This window comes from Montipora capricornis, chromosome 11, assembly GCF_036669925.1.
Source record: "Montipora capricornis isolate CH-2021 chromosome 11, ASM3666992v2, whole genome shotgun sequence".
NCBI classification, from domain to species: domain Eukaryota; kingdom Metazoa; phylum Cnidaria; class Anthozoa; order Scleractinia; family Acroporidae; genus Montipora; species Montipora capricornis.
In genome coordinates this window covers 35,538,714-35,555,439 of record NC_090893.1, presented here as the reverse complement: position 1 = coordinate 35,555,439, position 16,726 = coordinate 35,538,714, and the positions used below count along the sequence as shown (strand labels likewise).

General features: G+C 39.3%; 1 protein-coding gene across 4 annotated transcripts in view; it reads right to left on the bottom strand.

Moving 5' to 3' along the window:
- Positions 1-3,369: 3,369 nt before the first annotated feature.
- Positions 3,370-16,726, bottom strand: part of LOC138024477 (zinc finger protein 721-like) — a 14,543-nt gene continuing 1,186 nt past the window's right edge. For 2 of the 4 annotated variants that reach the window (XM_068871682.1, XM_068871685.1), the window contains one exon: positions 3,370-7,263. In XM_068871682.1, the coding sequence (XP_068727783.1) occupies positions 5,266-7,212 (1,947 nt within the window). In that variant the 5' untranslated portion in view covers positions 7,213-7,263 and the 3' untranslated portion in view covers positions 3,370-5,265. Of the gene's footprint in view, positions 7,264-13,066; positions 13,244-16,726 lie in introns of all 4 variants that reach the window. The other 2 variants (XM_068871684.1, XM_068871683.1) reach the window with 2 other exon arrangements.

Sequence of the window (16,726 nt, the reverse complement as noted above, 5' to 3'; positions counted from 1 at the left end):
ACACAGCGATTTATTCCATAATGTCAACTGAGCTGTGTTGTCTTCCAGGAGATTCAAGTTGTCCTTGCGTAAGATGTAGCTCTAACAGTGCACGATATTGTTTGGTATTGTCTATCATTGTAGTGCCATTGTAAAAGTCTTAGGTAAATAGCCTTAGAAGACATGTGGTTACTAGCAAAGTACTGAACCCAGAAAGATTGAAGAAAATAAAAGGGAAGTGAGAAACAATGGCTTCTGGGCTGACATGTTGATCATTTTCAAGTTCCCTCTCGACTTCTTTTCACCACAAGTTTAAGCGTGCCCTCTGAGCATCTGACAGCTTCAGTGTAATACTAGAGTTTACTGAAGTTAATCCTTTTCCGACGGAGTTAGTATCCGGATGGGTGACCTAAAACATATACCCTTTCGTAAAACAGAAGCATAGGACCGAAAATACTATTAACGCTAACAAATGCGAACTCAGCAAGGTACAGATTTTGTTAGCTTGAATCAAAAGTGACATTGACGGAATTCAGCGGGCGGTGTGATGTTACCGCGGCATGTTTACTCGCCAAACAGTGAAGCATCTGTGTCAAATGATGTCAAGATACCGGGTTTTCGTAAGTTTCTTTTCCTGTCAAGTGTTATAAAGTTTGACAATAAATGAGCGAATTCAAAGCAAAGATCACAATCGCCCAACTCTTGAGGTTGATTATTGTTTCTGCAAAGCCAAAAATTTACTCTCCAAGACGAGGTTATTTATCACCAGGTAATTCCATCATTTTGGAAATAACAGCTACTTTATTATTCATCGGCATCACGATTCTTTGCTGATTTTGGGGCTCATTTTGTTGAAACTCAAGCACGCTTCCAACAGACCTGCATATTTTCGCGAACCCTTCCTGCTTACAGAGCAATACTAAAAATATCCTGCCGTATCACATTTCAACCTTAATCTCGAAAATTCAATACACAACATGATATTACAATTCACAAAGGCAGAAAATTTCACAGAATCCCTTTCCAGCGAAACATTTATTGAAAGAAACAACATACTTGCTCTTAGAGGCAAAAACCTCTTCCTATTTCATTGCTTGCACTCAATCGTGTCAAATTACCATGTACGCAACAAAATAAATTTCAGGTTCAAACCCTTCCCTGAAGAACCTTCTCCTTGAATAATGATGCACAAAATAGTCGACAAGGTTTCTTTCAAATAATTCTTGACTGTCACATTTCCAATGATTTTTTTTACTTGACTTTGTTGAACCCATAAGTTACCAGATAATTTTCCATTTGGTTAACACTACACTCGTGATAAAATATTGGAAATACAGCTCACTTTGATTTTGGCTCGACGGGCGAAAGATTGTTGTCGAAGTCCATTACTCGTCGCTTTTAAGATTCCAGATCATCATCGCCTGTCTTGTTCATCCAATTGACGTTCCCTTCTTGAGCTCCATGAGAGCATATTTTGTTGACTAAAACGCCATTCGCGTTGCAATGACTTTTGACGCCATTGCTGGTTAACGAGAATAACAAACTCACGAGGCAGAATGTATATTTGTATTTAATTAAGTTAGCACAATAGAAAGACGCTAACTTCATTTTGACACGAAAATGCTTTAATATTACCATAAAAACTATCCAGTTAAGCTCGCATATTATAAAACATGATAAATCCATAAATGCGACCTTTTCCAGAGACCAATTTTTTGAAACAAACAACATATTTGCTATTAGAGGCAAAAACCCAATCGTGTCAAAAAACCCAATCGTGTCAAATATCCGCAACTAAATTTCAGGATCAAACCGTTTCCATGAAGAACCTTTTCCTTGAATAATGAAGCACAAAATAGACAACAAGCTTTCTTTCAAATAATTCTTGGCTGTCACATTTCCAATTATTATTTTTTACGTAAGACTGTGAAGAGTTGATCACAGATCCACTTAAGGTGTTCCCTTTGTTCTCTGTCGTTGTTGAACCCATAAGTTACCAGAGAATTTTCCATTTGGTTTCAGTGTTCTACATAACAGCACACTTGGTCAAATATTAAAAATACGGCTCACTTTGATTTCGGCTCGACGGGCGATAGATTGTTGTCGAAGTCCATTACTCGTCGCTTTTAAGATTCCAGGTGTTTGTTTTTCACCGCCTGCCTAGTTTATCCAACTGACTCTCCATTATGGATCTCCATAAGGGTATATTTTGTTTAAGGATCCACTAAAACGCCATTCGGGTTACATGACTTTCGACGCCTTTGCAGGTAAAGTTAAAGATTCTACTGTGTCCACCAGAGAAATCTACGCATTTCCACTACCTTCTCGATCCTAAGAAAATACGCACAGAAGGCTCTATGCACAAAGACGCCACTTACCAGGGGAGTGATAGGCAAGACTTTTACCGACACGGAAAAAAAAATAAAATAAAATAAAATAAAATAAACAAATCCCACCCACTTTCCGACTGGGATCTGCCATACTGGCAACCCAGTAAAAAGAGGAGCACTGTTCGTTGCAAAGAATTATAAATTGCTAATTTGCAAGGGTAATCTGTTAGCTCTCGATGGCCGCCTAATACGAATCCATTGAAACCTTAACGGACGCTACGTCCTTCAGTAACTGAATTCCCCACAATTTTAAGCGAAATCAGTACTGATGTTAGCCTGAGACACTTTGAGCTCCGTAAAGGCCCCTCTTTCTTTTTACGGCTAGCGGCGGAGAAAGAACGCCAAACTGAAAAGGCGATAGAAGCGAGCCGATCGCTAAAGTCTAAGGCTTGTTCACAACCTTCACTGTTGCGTCGTTTCATGGATACATGCATTAAATAAATATACTGTATGTAAGGCTTGCGACCACAGTAAGAAATTGACCGTGTTTTGCCAGCTGCTGATAGATTTCTTAAGGTTTTGACGCAGCGCTACCTGAAAGCCATTAATTTCATGCCCGGTGATTGATGACTGTCACACTTTCTTCGGCGTTAAAGAGATGTTAGAGATTCCCTATTTTAGTAATTCCCCCTTTCAGAGATTCCTTATTTTAGTACTTCCCGCTCTTGGAAGCTAAATTTTTGAACAAGAGCCGATACAACGTAGATTTGATTTTAGTTTTGTACTATATTTCGGCTGGCCAAACCAGCATTCTTCGGGTAAAATGAGAGTTAAGAGATTTTAGAGATATCCCCCTTTTGGAGATTCCCTACTTTAGAGATTCCCTATGTTAGAGATTCCCCGTTCCCCGTTCTCGTTCTCATTCCCCCTTCCCTGTTTTAGAAGGAGCCTTTACGAGTTTTTGACCAATACACAAATCAAAATACAAAACACTGCACACAGCGGGGTTGCTTTCGGGTCTTTCACGGTTTGCACAAGCAGCGAAAAGAACACACCCAAATATATGGAACCTTTCTTTACTAAAGTTTCGTCTTGACCCACATGTTTATGCTTGAAAAACTTTCATTTGGAACTTTTGGCAACCAGATCGGACCGGATAGCACAAGATTATTGCTTTAAGCAGCATTTCATCGGCATGTTTGTGCCTTGAACGCACGCTGTATTTACCGCCTTGAAACCTTGGATTGGACTCGACACCTTGGATTGGACTTGACACCGAGAGGATTTTGAACCACGCTTATCGGACATGACCTAAAAATTAGGATTGACTTTGTATATAAACCATTTTGTAAACCCTAGGATTGACAACAAAAATCAATTGTAAAAACCTTTTAGTAAAATAAATAAGTGGTCGAAAGACCACGTATAAGAAATATTTTTTTGGTTCTGTTTGGCTTCCACCAAAGTAATTGTCGAACTCACTTTAAGGACGTTGCCTACTAATTCAAAGGTATTTTTTCCCCGGTTTACGATTATGCGGGAAATGTAGATATTAACAAGTGTTATTAAAATCCAAAAAGTAAATTGGGGGTAACCACGCAATTTTCAAAGATGATTCATGAATAATATTTGTAAAAAGCTTTAAAATACAAAGCCATGCATGGCGTTATTGAAGCTTAATTATCTCTCAAAAAATGCATGGTTACCCCCAGTTTTCTCTTTGGATATCAAGAGTATCTACTAAGATCTACTTTATTCGGAGAGTTTTAAACCGCGCAAAAACATCCCTATGTTAGTAAGCATCACCGATAGGAAACCCGAATATCTCGAGATGCGCAGAACGTATGCGCAATAACAATAGTAGGCACCGTCCTTAATAATCCGATATTACTACTGCTTGCAATATCGTTCCTGTGTTAAATTAAGGGAGCTTAAGCAAGGACGACGACGGCTACAAGAACGCCAAAAAAGCGCTTCATGTGCATTTTACATTTGTATTCATTTCCATGCCGTCCTGAGAACGACGTGAGTAGACCAAATTTGAGGTTATATGGAGGACGTGAACACCTTACGATACATTTTAAATTTTCTCTCTAATATCCACATCGTTATCACCGGTTTTATTCAAGGAATGTTGATACACACGTTCTATGCCTGGTGACTTGGAGTAATCGCAAAATTACTACAATTATAACGGAAAATAATATTTTAAAACAACGTTCTCGAAGCCGTCGCCGTCATCCTTACTTAAGCTTCCTAATGTCGAATCACACACAAAAAATGGCTGCAAATAAAAACTCGTCCCCAGGGCCTTCTTGGCCTTCAACACAGCGGCTCCACGTTGAAACCCAAGAAGATCCTGGGGACGAGGTTGAAATAATAAGCCATTCGAATATTTTTACAAAAAGTCTAGCAGTAAATGTCTTTTTAAGTAATCCTTGATATTGCCCACCAAGTGCTTTTCCCTAAACTCTTTGGTTAATAAGCTCTCAGGCAATGTATAGTCTCCTTTCGTTTGAGACTCGAATAATAGAGCAAGGCTGGCTGTACGGCTAAGGCTAGTAGATACGAAATATTGGAAAAATATACTAGCCTCAGCCGTACATACAGCCTTGCTTTATTATCCGAGTCTGCAATATAAATTTGCTGGTTTGGCAGATCCAGTTGACCCTTGTACTGATACTTGTAGACTTTACCGACAAGTTGTAAAGTTTAGCTCCCCCACGCTGTAACTGTGATTATGACTGCTTACTCGGTTCAATCAGTCAACAAGACGGTGACAACCTAAAAAAAAGACACTTTCCCATCTTTTCTTGAGCTCATACTTCCTTCGCTTTGCTGTTGTCTTTCTTTAACAGTAAAACCAGTTTGAAGGGGAGCGCGTATTTTTACTTCAAAAGAGATAAAGGAGATCTAATTCTCCATGAAAGTCCCATGCAACAACCATGTGTTTGTTTCAAGTGCTTCCTTCACCTTGCTCTTCCAGTTCGTTAAGATGCACCATATGATCATCGTAATGTTTACGAAGTGTCAACTCACTACGAAAACTATCTGAGCAAATCCAACAAATGTGTGTTCGAGAAGTTTGTTCCTGTTTCCCGACAGGTGCTCCTCTCAAGTGGATTTTCTCATGTCTTTGCATGTTTCCCTTAAAACGAAACCACTTGTCACAGTAACTACATTTGAATGGCTTCTCGCCAGTGTGGGTCCTTGTGTGTCTTTCTAGGAAGCTCTGCTTGCGGAAGCTCTTCACACAATGGGCGCACTTGAAGAGTCCGTTTCTCGATTGAAGACTTTTAACTCCTTTATTTCCGTCTGAGCTAAGGTGAGTTTCGTTACTTGCTTTGTTGGTGTGAATGGCTTTCTGTATTCTCGTCACTTCTGCCACTTTTCCGTGTGTCACCTCATGACGTCCCTTGTTTGTTTCGTCGCTGAATCGTTTACCACAATATTTGCATCGAAAGGGCTTTTCCCCCGTGAGAGTCCTTTTATGTCTTGCTAGGTGCCATTTGGTGGAAAAGTATTTACTACAATGTTCACAATAGACAAGTTGTCTTTTCTGTTGACTTCCAAGCAAATTACTGCGTAAACCGTCCTGTTGCCTCTTTTTGTGTTGCTGACGCTTGTCAGAAACACACTTTTTGTACTGTTGGCATCGAAAACGGTTCTTCTTCTGTCCTCTTGCTTTCATTTGGCTTCGTGTCTGGCTGACAGCTCTGCGTTGCCAGTTTTCCTCAATTGTCATTGCTCGTTTGTGGATCTCTTCGTGTCTTGAGCGATTACTGGATACACTGAACCACTTATCGCAATATTGGCACTTGTAAGGTTTTTCTCCTGTATGCATCCTGTTATGTACTTCCAACCGATATCTTTGCCGAAAACATTTTTTACACTGCTTACACCTGAACAGTCCGCGCCCAGTGGGGATAGTTGTGCACAGCTGTTGTCGTTTTTTATTTAGACTTTGAGCATCAACACTGACCCTCGTGCTTTGCTTCGATTGTGCTGCGACCCGTTTGACAGGATTCCAGGAAAGAGTTGCTTGCGTAGCATACTTGCCAATCACTTTACGAGATTCAGTTTCTTTGTGCGGTCTTGCTTCGTGGCGCTTTAGTGCACTTGAGTCATTGAAACGAAACCCACAATATCTGCACTGATACGGTTTTTCACCCGTGTGAATGCGTACGTGCCTTATTAAGTTTGCAAATGTGCTTAAACGCTTTCCACAAAATTCACAAACACTTGATTTTTTTCCTGTTTGTACGACTTTTTTTAGTTGCTCGATTTTAAGACTTCCTTTTTGACCGATCATCGTGCTTGGTCTTATTTTATCTGACAGTCTCTTTCTTGTGTTTTGTTGCTGCTTACTTCTTATATCACTAATAGGTCCTTTTACACCGAGTGTACCCTTTGAACGTTCCCCTGCTTTGTGTACATTGTCTACATGCCGTGCTGCATTTGTTGAATCCTTAAAACGCTTACCACAGTGGATGCAATTAAAAGGTCGTTGACCACTATGTATCCTTTCATGACGCGCTATGTTTGATTTCAGAATATGTTTGCCGCACTTTTTGCATTGAGCAGTTACTTTTACTGTGTGGCAGTTTTTGTGACTGTGACAATTGGACGGTGCTTGACCGGGGTTTCCTCGGGGATGCTTTTTCTGGACGCGTTGAAGAAAGCGTTCTTTGCTTGAGCTCTCACCACGTTGTTTGCCATTGTAATTGTTACCGTGAATAGTCCTGATATGCCTTGTTAACGCATCTGAACGGGTAAAGCAATTCCCACATTGTGTACACCTGAATGGCTTTTCTCCCTTGTGGGGTTTCAAGTGGCTTTTAAGGTGAGTTTTTGTTCCAACATTTTTTCGGCTGTACCTGCGCTTACATGACGCCCACTTCATTTTGCTTTAAACAATCCTTTATCGCATAGCACTGCTTTTCAACGTTGACACCTGTAATTTAGGGACAAACCGATGTTAGAACCCAACTATACGTACTAAAATTCTGTTCCACGCTCTTAATATTTAATAATGATAATGATATACATGGAAAGTTCCTGGATTCTGATTGGCTTCGAGAAATGCAGTCTTCAGGTGACACATAGCAAAAGAGAGAATTCAATGCAGAAGAGAAAATTTAGTGCAAAGAGGTAACAAACTACACGAATTCTGATTGGTCAACAATGATAAAAATACTCAGTGCTAGCCAATTAAATGCGATCCCTGTTTGACGCAAAAGTTGGAGGTGATACGCGTGCGTAACTTCTGCATAATTATGATAAGCGCTCTCGAACATTTTTCATGTATAGCAGTAATAAGTAATCACATGGTTTTCCTCGGTAGTTCAATTTGGAATAGATACACACTTGTAAGACTGCAAATTGCACTAGCCCTACGGGCTTCTGCAATTTTGTTGTGCTCCTTTATTCCAAATACTCGAAATCATGACACTTTTTGTAACCTAATTTTCATTTACGTGGCGACCTTAACAGAAACACATGGCAAGACCTCGTGCTAAATAACAGTGATTTGCATTATTATACTCCACCGCTTACGTTCTCCTCCTACGTCCTTCTTCTACTCGCACTTATGTCCAGAAATGCAAATAATTAGATGCACGCCCAATTTAGATAATATCCAACAAAGGGAATCCCTTTCAGTCTTAGCACTTGTTACCTATTTCTGGCAATAAGGTACGTGCAACGTTGAGTATTATTTTTTGGTCAGGGTGAAAGCAGCTGTTTTCCTTAACTCGGGGAACCGACTTTAGGAGACACTTTGTGACGTTTACAGACTATAGTCCCTGCAGACGCCAGTAGTGCTGAAGTTTGGGAAAAGAGCACTTAGCACTTCGTGATGATAGTCAAAATTCCCGTGCATCTAATTGCGTGCAATTCTCGAGATATCTGTGAAAGTAGTTCAGTCTTCAGGGAAGAAGTGCTCGAAGCGGTTTGCAGAGCGTTGTAATTGAATAAAAGAGAAAATCTACGACAAAATATTAGTTGTACATAACTGAGTTTTATGCTTACGAGATCGTCAGACGGCTTAATTGTGAGAGAAACATACTTGGTATAGACCACTTTCATAAATGGCGACCACCTTTACATTAATTAATTTGGTTGATATCTGGAGGATAAGAAATCCTAAATAAAAGCGATCCATATAGAGGTAAAAACGCCTGTTGTTAACGAAGACTACACAGTAGGTCAAAGAGCTAACATCATGATCATTGCAGCAATTTCTGGTCAAAATTCGATAAATTTCACCTTCAAATACTTCAATCGCTTCCGCAACATTTTTATCCACAATTCGAGTAAATCTAAAGGAAAAAGTCACGTGAAGTGTTCAATCAATTTTAAGCAACCAACATCTATGGTTGAGAGACACTGCCAAGATTATGTAAACATCTGGACAACTGGGAAATTCCAACGTGCCCGGCACATATATAAAAATAAAAATACTCGCAACTTCAATGTTAAGTTTTGAATCCCAAAAACGAATTTTTAAAGGTAAGGAAATGAAAGTCAGAGTATCATCAAGGCTATAGTATGTTATGGTTATGCTTTGACTATAAAACTGTTACCTTTGATTGGCAATAGGCTTGCCTTTTGAAAAAAATCGGAAATCTTGGAGGGCCTTTACCGTTTGCATCCTTTCCGGCTCTCTTCGCCATCCATATTGCCGTAGATCATGTGAGCCTCCTGATTGCTGATAGTAGTTGGATTGTACGACCCAGGGTGACTGCAGCTATACATCAGTCTTCGTTTGAGGTACTTCTCGCGATATTTCACGGAAATAGCGGAAACATGCCATTGCTCCGACATTAAGTGTGCCGTACTGATTACAATACCGTCTCCGTCAAGAGGTTTGGGTTTCTGATGATACTCATGGAAGTAAACAACGACTTCTATAATAGAGCTTAAGAGAAAACATAGAAACCATGTCCTAGGAAGGGCCGCCATATTGCATGTCCTAAATGAAGAAATTAATTTATCGCGTACCACAACGCTCACTGGCGAAAGTCTTCATTAATTATTGCATATCTATGAAAGCAGCAAAACAGTAATTTTTCAATTGAAAAATATTTTTTTCCAAAGTTATTGGGAGACTTTGTCCTTTCTGTTTCACTAATATTGGTCAGGGACCGCGGAGCCGGGGGGGCTGGGGGGGGGGGGGGAAATTACTGTTTTGCTGCTTTCATAGATATGCGATAATTAATGAAGACTTTCGCCAGTGAGCGTTGTGGTACGCGATAAATTAATTTCTTCATTTAGGACATGCAATATGGCGGCCCTTCCTAGGACATGGTTTCTATGTTTTCTCTTAAGCTCTATTATAGAAGTCGTTGTTTACTTCCATGAGTATCATCAGAAACCCAAACCTCTTGACGGAGACGGTATTGTAATCAGTACGGCACACTTAATGTCGGAGCAATGGCATGTTTCCGCTATTTCCGTGAAATATCGCGAGAAGTACCTCAAACGAAGACTGATGTATAGCTGCAGTCACCCTGGGTCGTACAATCCAACTACTATCAGCAATCAGGAGGCTCACATGATCTACGGCAATATGGATGGCGAAGAGAGCCGGAAAGGATGCAAACGGTAAAGGCCCTCCAAGATTTCCGATTTCTTTCAAAAGGCAAGCCTATTGCCAATCAAAGGTAACAGTTTTATAGTCAAAGCATAACCATAACATACTATAGCCTTGATGATACTCTGACTTTCATTTCCTTACCTTTAATAATTCGTTTTTGGGATTCAAAACTTAACATTGAAGTTGCGAGTATTTTTATTTTTATATATGTGCCAGGCACGTTGGAATTTCCCAGTTGTCCAGATGTTTACATAATCTTGGCAGTGTCACCATAATGAGCCTGAGTCGTCATCAGGTTTAGCTTGCACCATTTTGCCAATTTTCTTTTAACCAAAAGCGTCTTCGAAGATGAAAATACAAAGAAGCAAAACTTAAAAATATCAACGGCAAATACTGAAACCCAGTTAAATTCCAACGTGCCTGATGTGACAAACTCCTTATTAGATTATTGAAACAAGCAACTACATGTCACCTTTGCAATCGTAAGAAGCGCGTGCTAAGCTTAAAAGCGAAACCTATGTACACTGGCAACCCTTCCAGATTGCTAATTCCTTATTGCCAAAAATATTTTCTGTTGCTAAGGAAATGGAAAATGATCCTGATCGATGTGAGAGTCCTGTAAGTACACCCCCAAGAATGGAGCATGTTGTATGGATCAGCCAGCAGGGATGTTCTTTTCCTTCTCAAACTGCAAGTACTGGTGTATCTGTTTTAAGCTCGCCCTCTCAATCTGTCGAGGTAGAGTCGCAGCCAGAGTCTTTAAAGTCACTTTCTCCCAGTTCCGGCCCTTTTAATGTTAGCTCTGCATTCCACCCCAAGAACTTTGACTTCCCAAAGAAGGGCTATGGCAAGCAAAATCGTTCCTTTCAGCAAAAATGGTTTGAGCAGTTCCCCTGGCTTCATTATAACGAAGAAAATGATTTCAGTACTATGTTTTATTTGTGCAAAACAGAACGCCCAAAAAAACTTGATATCTGCCACCAAGAAGAAATAGCCATTCCTTAAAGGAGGATTTTCGAACTGGAAAAAGGCACTTGATAAATTCAAAAAAACGAGGTCAATATTCCGAAATCTTGTCGCAATATTTATTAAAATTATCGAGTGTTTGCAATACCTTTGCCGGCAAGGACAAGCAATACAGGGAGGAACAGACGATGAATCGAACTTTGTCCAGCTTTTGAAACTGAGAGCCAAGGATGACTCTGCTTTGTTGGAATGGATTCAAAAGACAGACGACAAGTACACCAGTCACGATATCCAGAATGAGATCATCACGATTATGGCCCATCAAGAGCAAAGGGATTTGGTCAATGATATACGCTCCAACTTCTTTTCAATAATTGCTGACGAGTATACGGATATCAATAACCAAGAGCAGCTTACTATTTGTCTTAGACGGGTTGATGACACGCTGGAGGCGCACGAAGACTTAAACATTGCCACGCTCATTCGCTAAGTTAAGTGTAAAAGACGCAACGAGTCACTGCAAAATATTGTCAGACAGTAAATAACAAAAATGAAATTGTTAAGCTAGTCAAGCCAAAACGAGAAAACTTGCTCGGCCAAATTAAGTCAAATATAGAAATGGAAGATGAAGAAGAAGGCATTTCAGCATCCGGCTTGACTAAATTCTGTGCAACAAGGTGGACTGTGAGAGTAACCTGTTTCCAAAGAGTCATCGACAAATATGACGCATTGTTAAAGCTATGGAATGATTGCCTTGAAACGAGACTAGAATCAGATGTTCGTGGTAGAATAATCGGATGCCAAGCACAGATGAAAAAGTTTGACTTTTTCTTTGGATTAAACTTGAGTCAGAGGATTTTCTCTCATACAGATAATCTATCGGAGACCTTACAGAAAGCCGACTTTCCTACCCGTTTAAGTTAATTGACTCCCAAGCCGGCCTGAACCGGTCATACTTAGTATTTTACTCTGTATAATGCCAGATGATTTTACTCGTCAATGGGGAACCCCTGGGATTCAATGGGTTAAGGTCTCCTTCAATGAGATTAATAGCTGTTTCACTGTCTTTTATAGGAAAGGACATCAGAAGTTTAGAATCATCAATGTACACCTGTAGGACTCGAGATGGCAATTTTGGGTCACAGATGGAAGATCGTTCATCTACAACTGTAGATACAAAAATTAATAGAAGAGGCAAAAGTATTGCACCCTGCAGAACAACGTGAGTGATGGGGAGCGAGGAGGCAATGCGTACTGATTGAGATCTTCCACTTAAATAGTTGTAAAAGCAGGAAGCCGTGTTAGGGGAAGCCCTGATGTCGCTCAGTTTCTGGAGGAGGATGTGATGGCTAATACGGTCAAGGGCTTTAGACAAATTGAGGAGCACATTAAGGGCTGAGACCTTCTTTTTATCCATTGCTTCAAGGATAATGTAGCTCATCAAGATGTTGAGTGTCTCAGTTGAGTGGTGTTTACGGTTCCCACTCTGGTGGCCAGAAAGGTGATTCTTCCTTTGCAAGTAGGAGGTGAATTGATAGAGGACTATCCGTATTAGAATAATTAGTATTAAGGAATCTCACTTACCAGTTTCGGTTTCTAAGAGCAAACAGAGCAGTATGGTGATGAAGTGGTCATCAGTGGATTTCATACATGTAAACTTAAGTGGCATGCCCGGTCATGATTCTTGAGATATACCTTACTTTGGCTGGTATTGACGCAGGATATAAGAGTTCAGGTTATTTCTTTTTAAAAGCCATTAATTAAGATAAAGTCAGCTTTCAAACTTATACAGAAGGTGAAACCACTCAGCTATACCAAGGCAAGAGAGTCCATTGTTAAATTACTCAAGGAATATCTTAGTTTGCACTCATTTCGAGCAGGTGGTGCTACCACAGTGGCTAATGTGCAGGTGTCTGATCACTGTTTGAACCACCATGGGAGGTGGTGGTCAGATTCAGCTAAAGATGGATATATGTGAAAGATTCCATTGAGTCTTGTTTACTTGTTTCAAAATCCTTGGAAATTTGAATTCCCATTAACTGTTCCAATGTGCATTTAGTCCCTTTCTTTGTTATCTAAGTATTAACCCAGGGCAGCAGTCTGTTCCCTATTTACAAGTGAATACATGTAGTTATCTGATTGTGTGTTGGTTCAAAAGGGGAATTACATGTAGAGAAAACCTGTAGTTAGTTACCATCCGTGAGCCGTGAATTATCTTCCAAACGTACCATGGCAACGAGAGTTACAGCCTTTCAAGTAAATGAAGCACACCCAACTGAAGCATTTATCTGCAATTCTTTATCTCTTGCAATGTTCATCCAGTCACTGAGGCCCTGCAACTCCCACGAGAGAGCTCCATGCCATACTTTGCCTATTTAACCATCAGAGTAATGAAACTTAGTAATAAAAAAAATGGAAAATGTGCATAAAACTACTCCATGCTCTTGCACAAAAGCGTACCTTCTTAGCCACTGCAATAGGGAAATATTTGCTTGCATTAATTTTGTTGCCTCATTAGCAAAAGGATATCGTTTTCTAATCAGCTAGCAGAGAATAAAGTACTGAATATTGAAAGTGCAAACTTGCATAATGAGCTATCTCTGATAATTCTATGAGCAATAATGCTTTGAAAATTCGAAATTTTACAAACTACATGTATGTATAGTATGCACTGCTCAAAATAAAATAAAAATATCCAGGCTGTCCCTGTTTCAAAGGCCAGGCGACCAAATCCATGAATTTCGTTGCCCTGATATATCCTTAGTTGCCCATTAAAGATTAAGAAACCCACTGTGATTAAATGCATCAGGTATATTGAGATGCAATCATAGTCATGGCAATTGAGCTTGAACATCCCAGAGTTCTTAGTGTTCTGGGCTTGGCATTTTCAAAATGGCATATTTGATCGCCATTGTCTACTTGTTGGTGATATATAATGATTCTTGTATTTTAATATCTGACAATGTTTTGTAAAAGGTACAGATTCAAACATGAAAAGTGCTCATCTGTGGCAAATCAATATTATCCCATTGAAAAGTTTGTGTGCGCTGTGTGTGATTTATAAGCTTACTTGGCCAATTTTCGAGGCAGAGCAGTGGTAAGCGAGTGTTAAAAATTCACCATATGCACAGTATATGTACATGTACACAAGATACTGAGTCCTAGAATTAGGTTCACCTTGAAGAAGAAACAGTGAACTTCCAGATGATGTAAAAATATTGCTTAAAAGTGATTCAAAACACGTCCTCCTCAACTGAAAATGTAAAGGTAGATTTTTCAAACCAGCGCACATTAAGCAATCAAGAAAGTTTTTGATCGCTAACTCAACAAAGCGCTTGAGAAATACATATTAACTCAAAATATGCCTTGTGCAATTTACAGTTAAGTGTAACCACTCAATGGATAAAAATTGTTCAAAATTTTATTTTATTCCAATCACTTCGTTTTCTTGCAGGTATAAGTGCAAAAATTATGTACAAACGCCGCTACCGAAACAAAATTTCACCACAAGTTTCTGCTGGTCGAAATACACAAAAGATTAATTTAGTTAATTGATCACTATCATGTTTCATGAGAGAACAAACAATTTTGTAGAAAAGTGCTCTTTTGAAAACTTTCACTAAAAGATAACTTACACAACACAAGAAAAACCACAGAGAAAATCGCTGGAGGTATTCTTGCATTTGCGGAATATAAACGCACGATTGATTTGATTTATTTGTTGAAGATACTGATCTTCGAAGGTATGCCGAAGGTGAAAATTCCTTCCATTACCAATTTATATTAGGACAAAAAAAACTTGTTATTTGCAAAAAATCCATTGGTTGATCAATATAAAACTAAATTTGGGAGCTAATCAATGCCCATTATTACGTTAATTGCTATGAAGGCCTTTAATTCTGCGCGGCTTACTCCATGAAAACAGGCAATGCGCTCAGGGGTTTTCAAGATTTTTTGACAGGCATACTTGTTTCGTTTACCATTAATTCCCATAGATCACCTCTTTTGAAAACTAAGAAAAAGATTTAATTCATTACCATTATCTAAAACAAATAAAAGCCAGCGGCTTCCAAGAAATCTGGTACTTGAATATTGTCGAGCTGGTCATTCCAGCGAGCTTCTTGTTTATCATCGGTGTCATCTTTTGCTTTGTTGTCACTGTCTTCTTCGTCACTTTTAAGGACGAACACAGTTTTCGCACACGCTCTTGCTAATGCAAAGCAGCACGTGCGCAAGGATTGCAAAACAAAAATTAACATGCATGGCTTCAATACTGCAATCCTTTTATTGGCTCAATGCTTCCGCTAACTGTACTATTTTTTCTCATTATTGAACAAAGTGTTTTGATGGTTTTAGTCTTTTATGGGAAATGTATGTTAGAAAAGTTAACGATGCATAGAAATCTGCGATCCGCAGATTTTTTTTTGTTCTCGAAGAACCCATTTAAATGAAGCGCATGCGTAGCAAGTTTAAAAATTGCGATTGAATACAGAATAGCTTTCTCGGAAATATGCCTATTTCTCGCGAACCACTCATTAGAATTTAATAAAATTAAATTTTGGCACAAAAATATTTTAGGAAATAAGTACAATGTAACTGGAGTATTGAAAAAAAAATTAACTTTAACAGAGGAAATTCTAGATATTCCAGTGAACCTTCAACAAGGAATAATTAAAGATATCTCTGTCAAATTACTATTAAAATAGTGTTAACTTGTGAGCATCGTTACAAGCTTGTTGCATGTAAATTACAAGGAAGGAAAGGAAAGGAACTTTATTTAAGTGTCTAGTCGTTCTAGCTGGAGCGCTAATTGGGGACACTGTAAACTGAAATGAACAATGAAAGTAAATCGAGTCAAATGTTGGTTTTTGAGGAAAGGGGGAACCGGAGTACCCAGAGAAAACCTCTCGTTGCAGAATAGAGAACCAACAAACTCAACCCACATATGACGCCGAGTCTGGGAATCGAACCCGGGCCACATTGGTGGGAGGCTAGTTCTCTCACTACTGCACCACCCCTGCACCCCAGAGAAAGAAAATCTAAGAACCAGGTTTTCTGCAAATGAACAAAACTGATTTTAAAGGCCTGTTTATATTTATTCATGTTGCCATGGAAACGGCATATACGTCACCTAACTAGCAAAAAACCGAAGTTCGTGTTGTTGACTTGCTTGCTACCATTTTGGCGACCAAAGGATCAAGGGTTTTAGAGAAAAAGGTAAATGAAAAATAGGTATCAAAAACTGTGTTCAGCCACCTTAACGCCATCTAAATCAAAATTGTTGTCCCTAGTATGCCCTCCTCTTACCGGAAAACCATAAAAGAAACCTTACATCCCTAGATCCTCCGAATCCAAAAAAAAAGCAGGGATATCCCCATCATTTGATGCGTTATCTGACGCATCAGCTGTTGTCTTCGTGTAATTTGATCACACGATCGAAAGGGCAAAAAGCCAGCCCTCGTGGGGTCTCTTATCAGCTGTCAAAATATGCTCACAAGACGACAAATGATTGGTCAATTATCTTACTAAATCTCCATAACAACAAAAAATACAGATTTACAAAGGGGGACTGGGTAGAGGCCTAAGATCAAGACGCCATTTTTACGGCTGGTTTAGGGAATTCAGGGGTGATCACACGCGGCCGGTTATGATCGGTTTAGGAGTCAATGGGTTATTATTATTAACTTTATGCTACTATCAGACATTGACAATATAAAACCGACAAGTAAGGTGGGTGGTGCATTTTCTATTTTTTGCTGGGTTGTCTGTTTTTTACCTCAGGCAACGTGGCTTTTTATTTTACCTAATTTTAAATACTGATCACCTGGTTAACTTTCTGATTGTCTCGGATAAG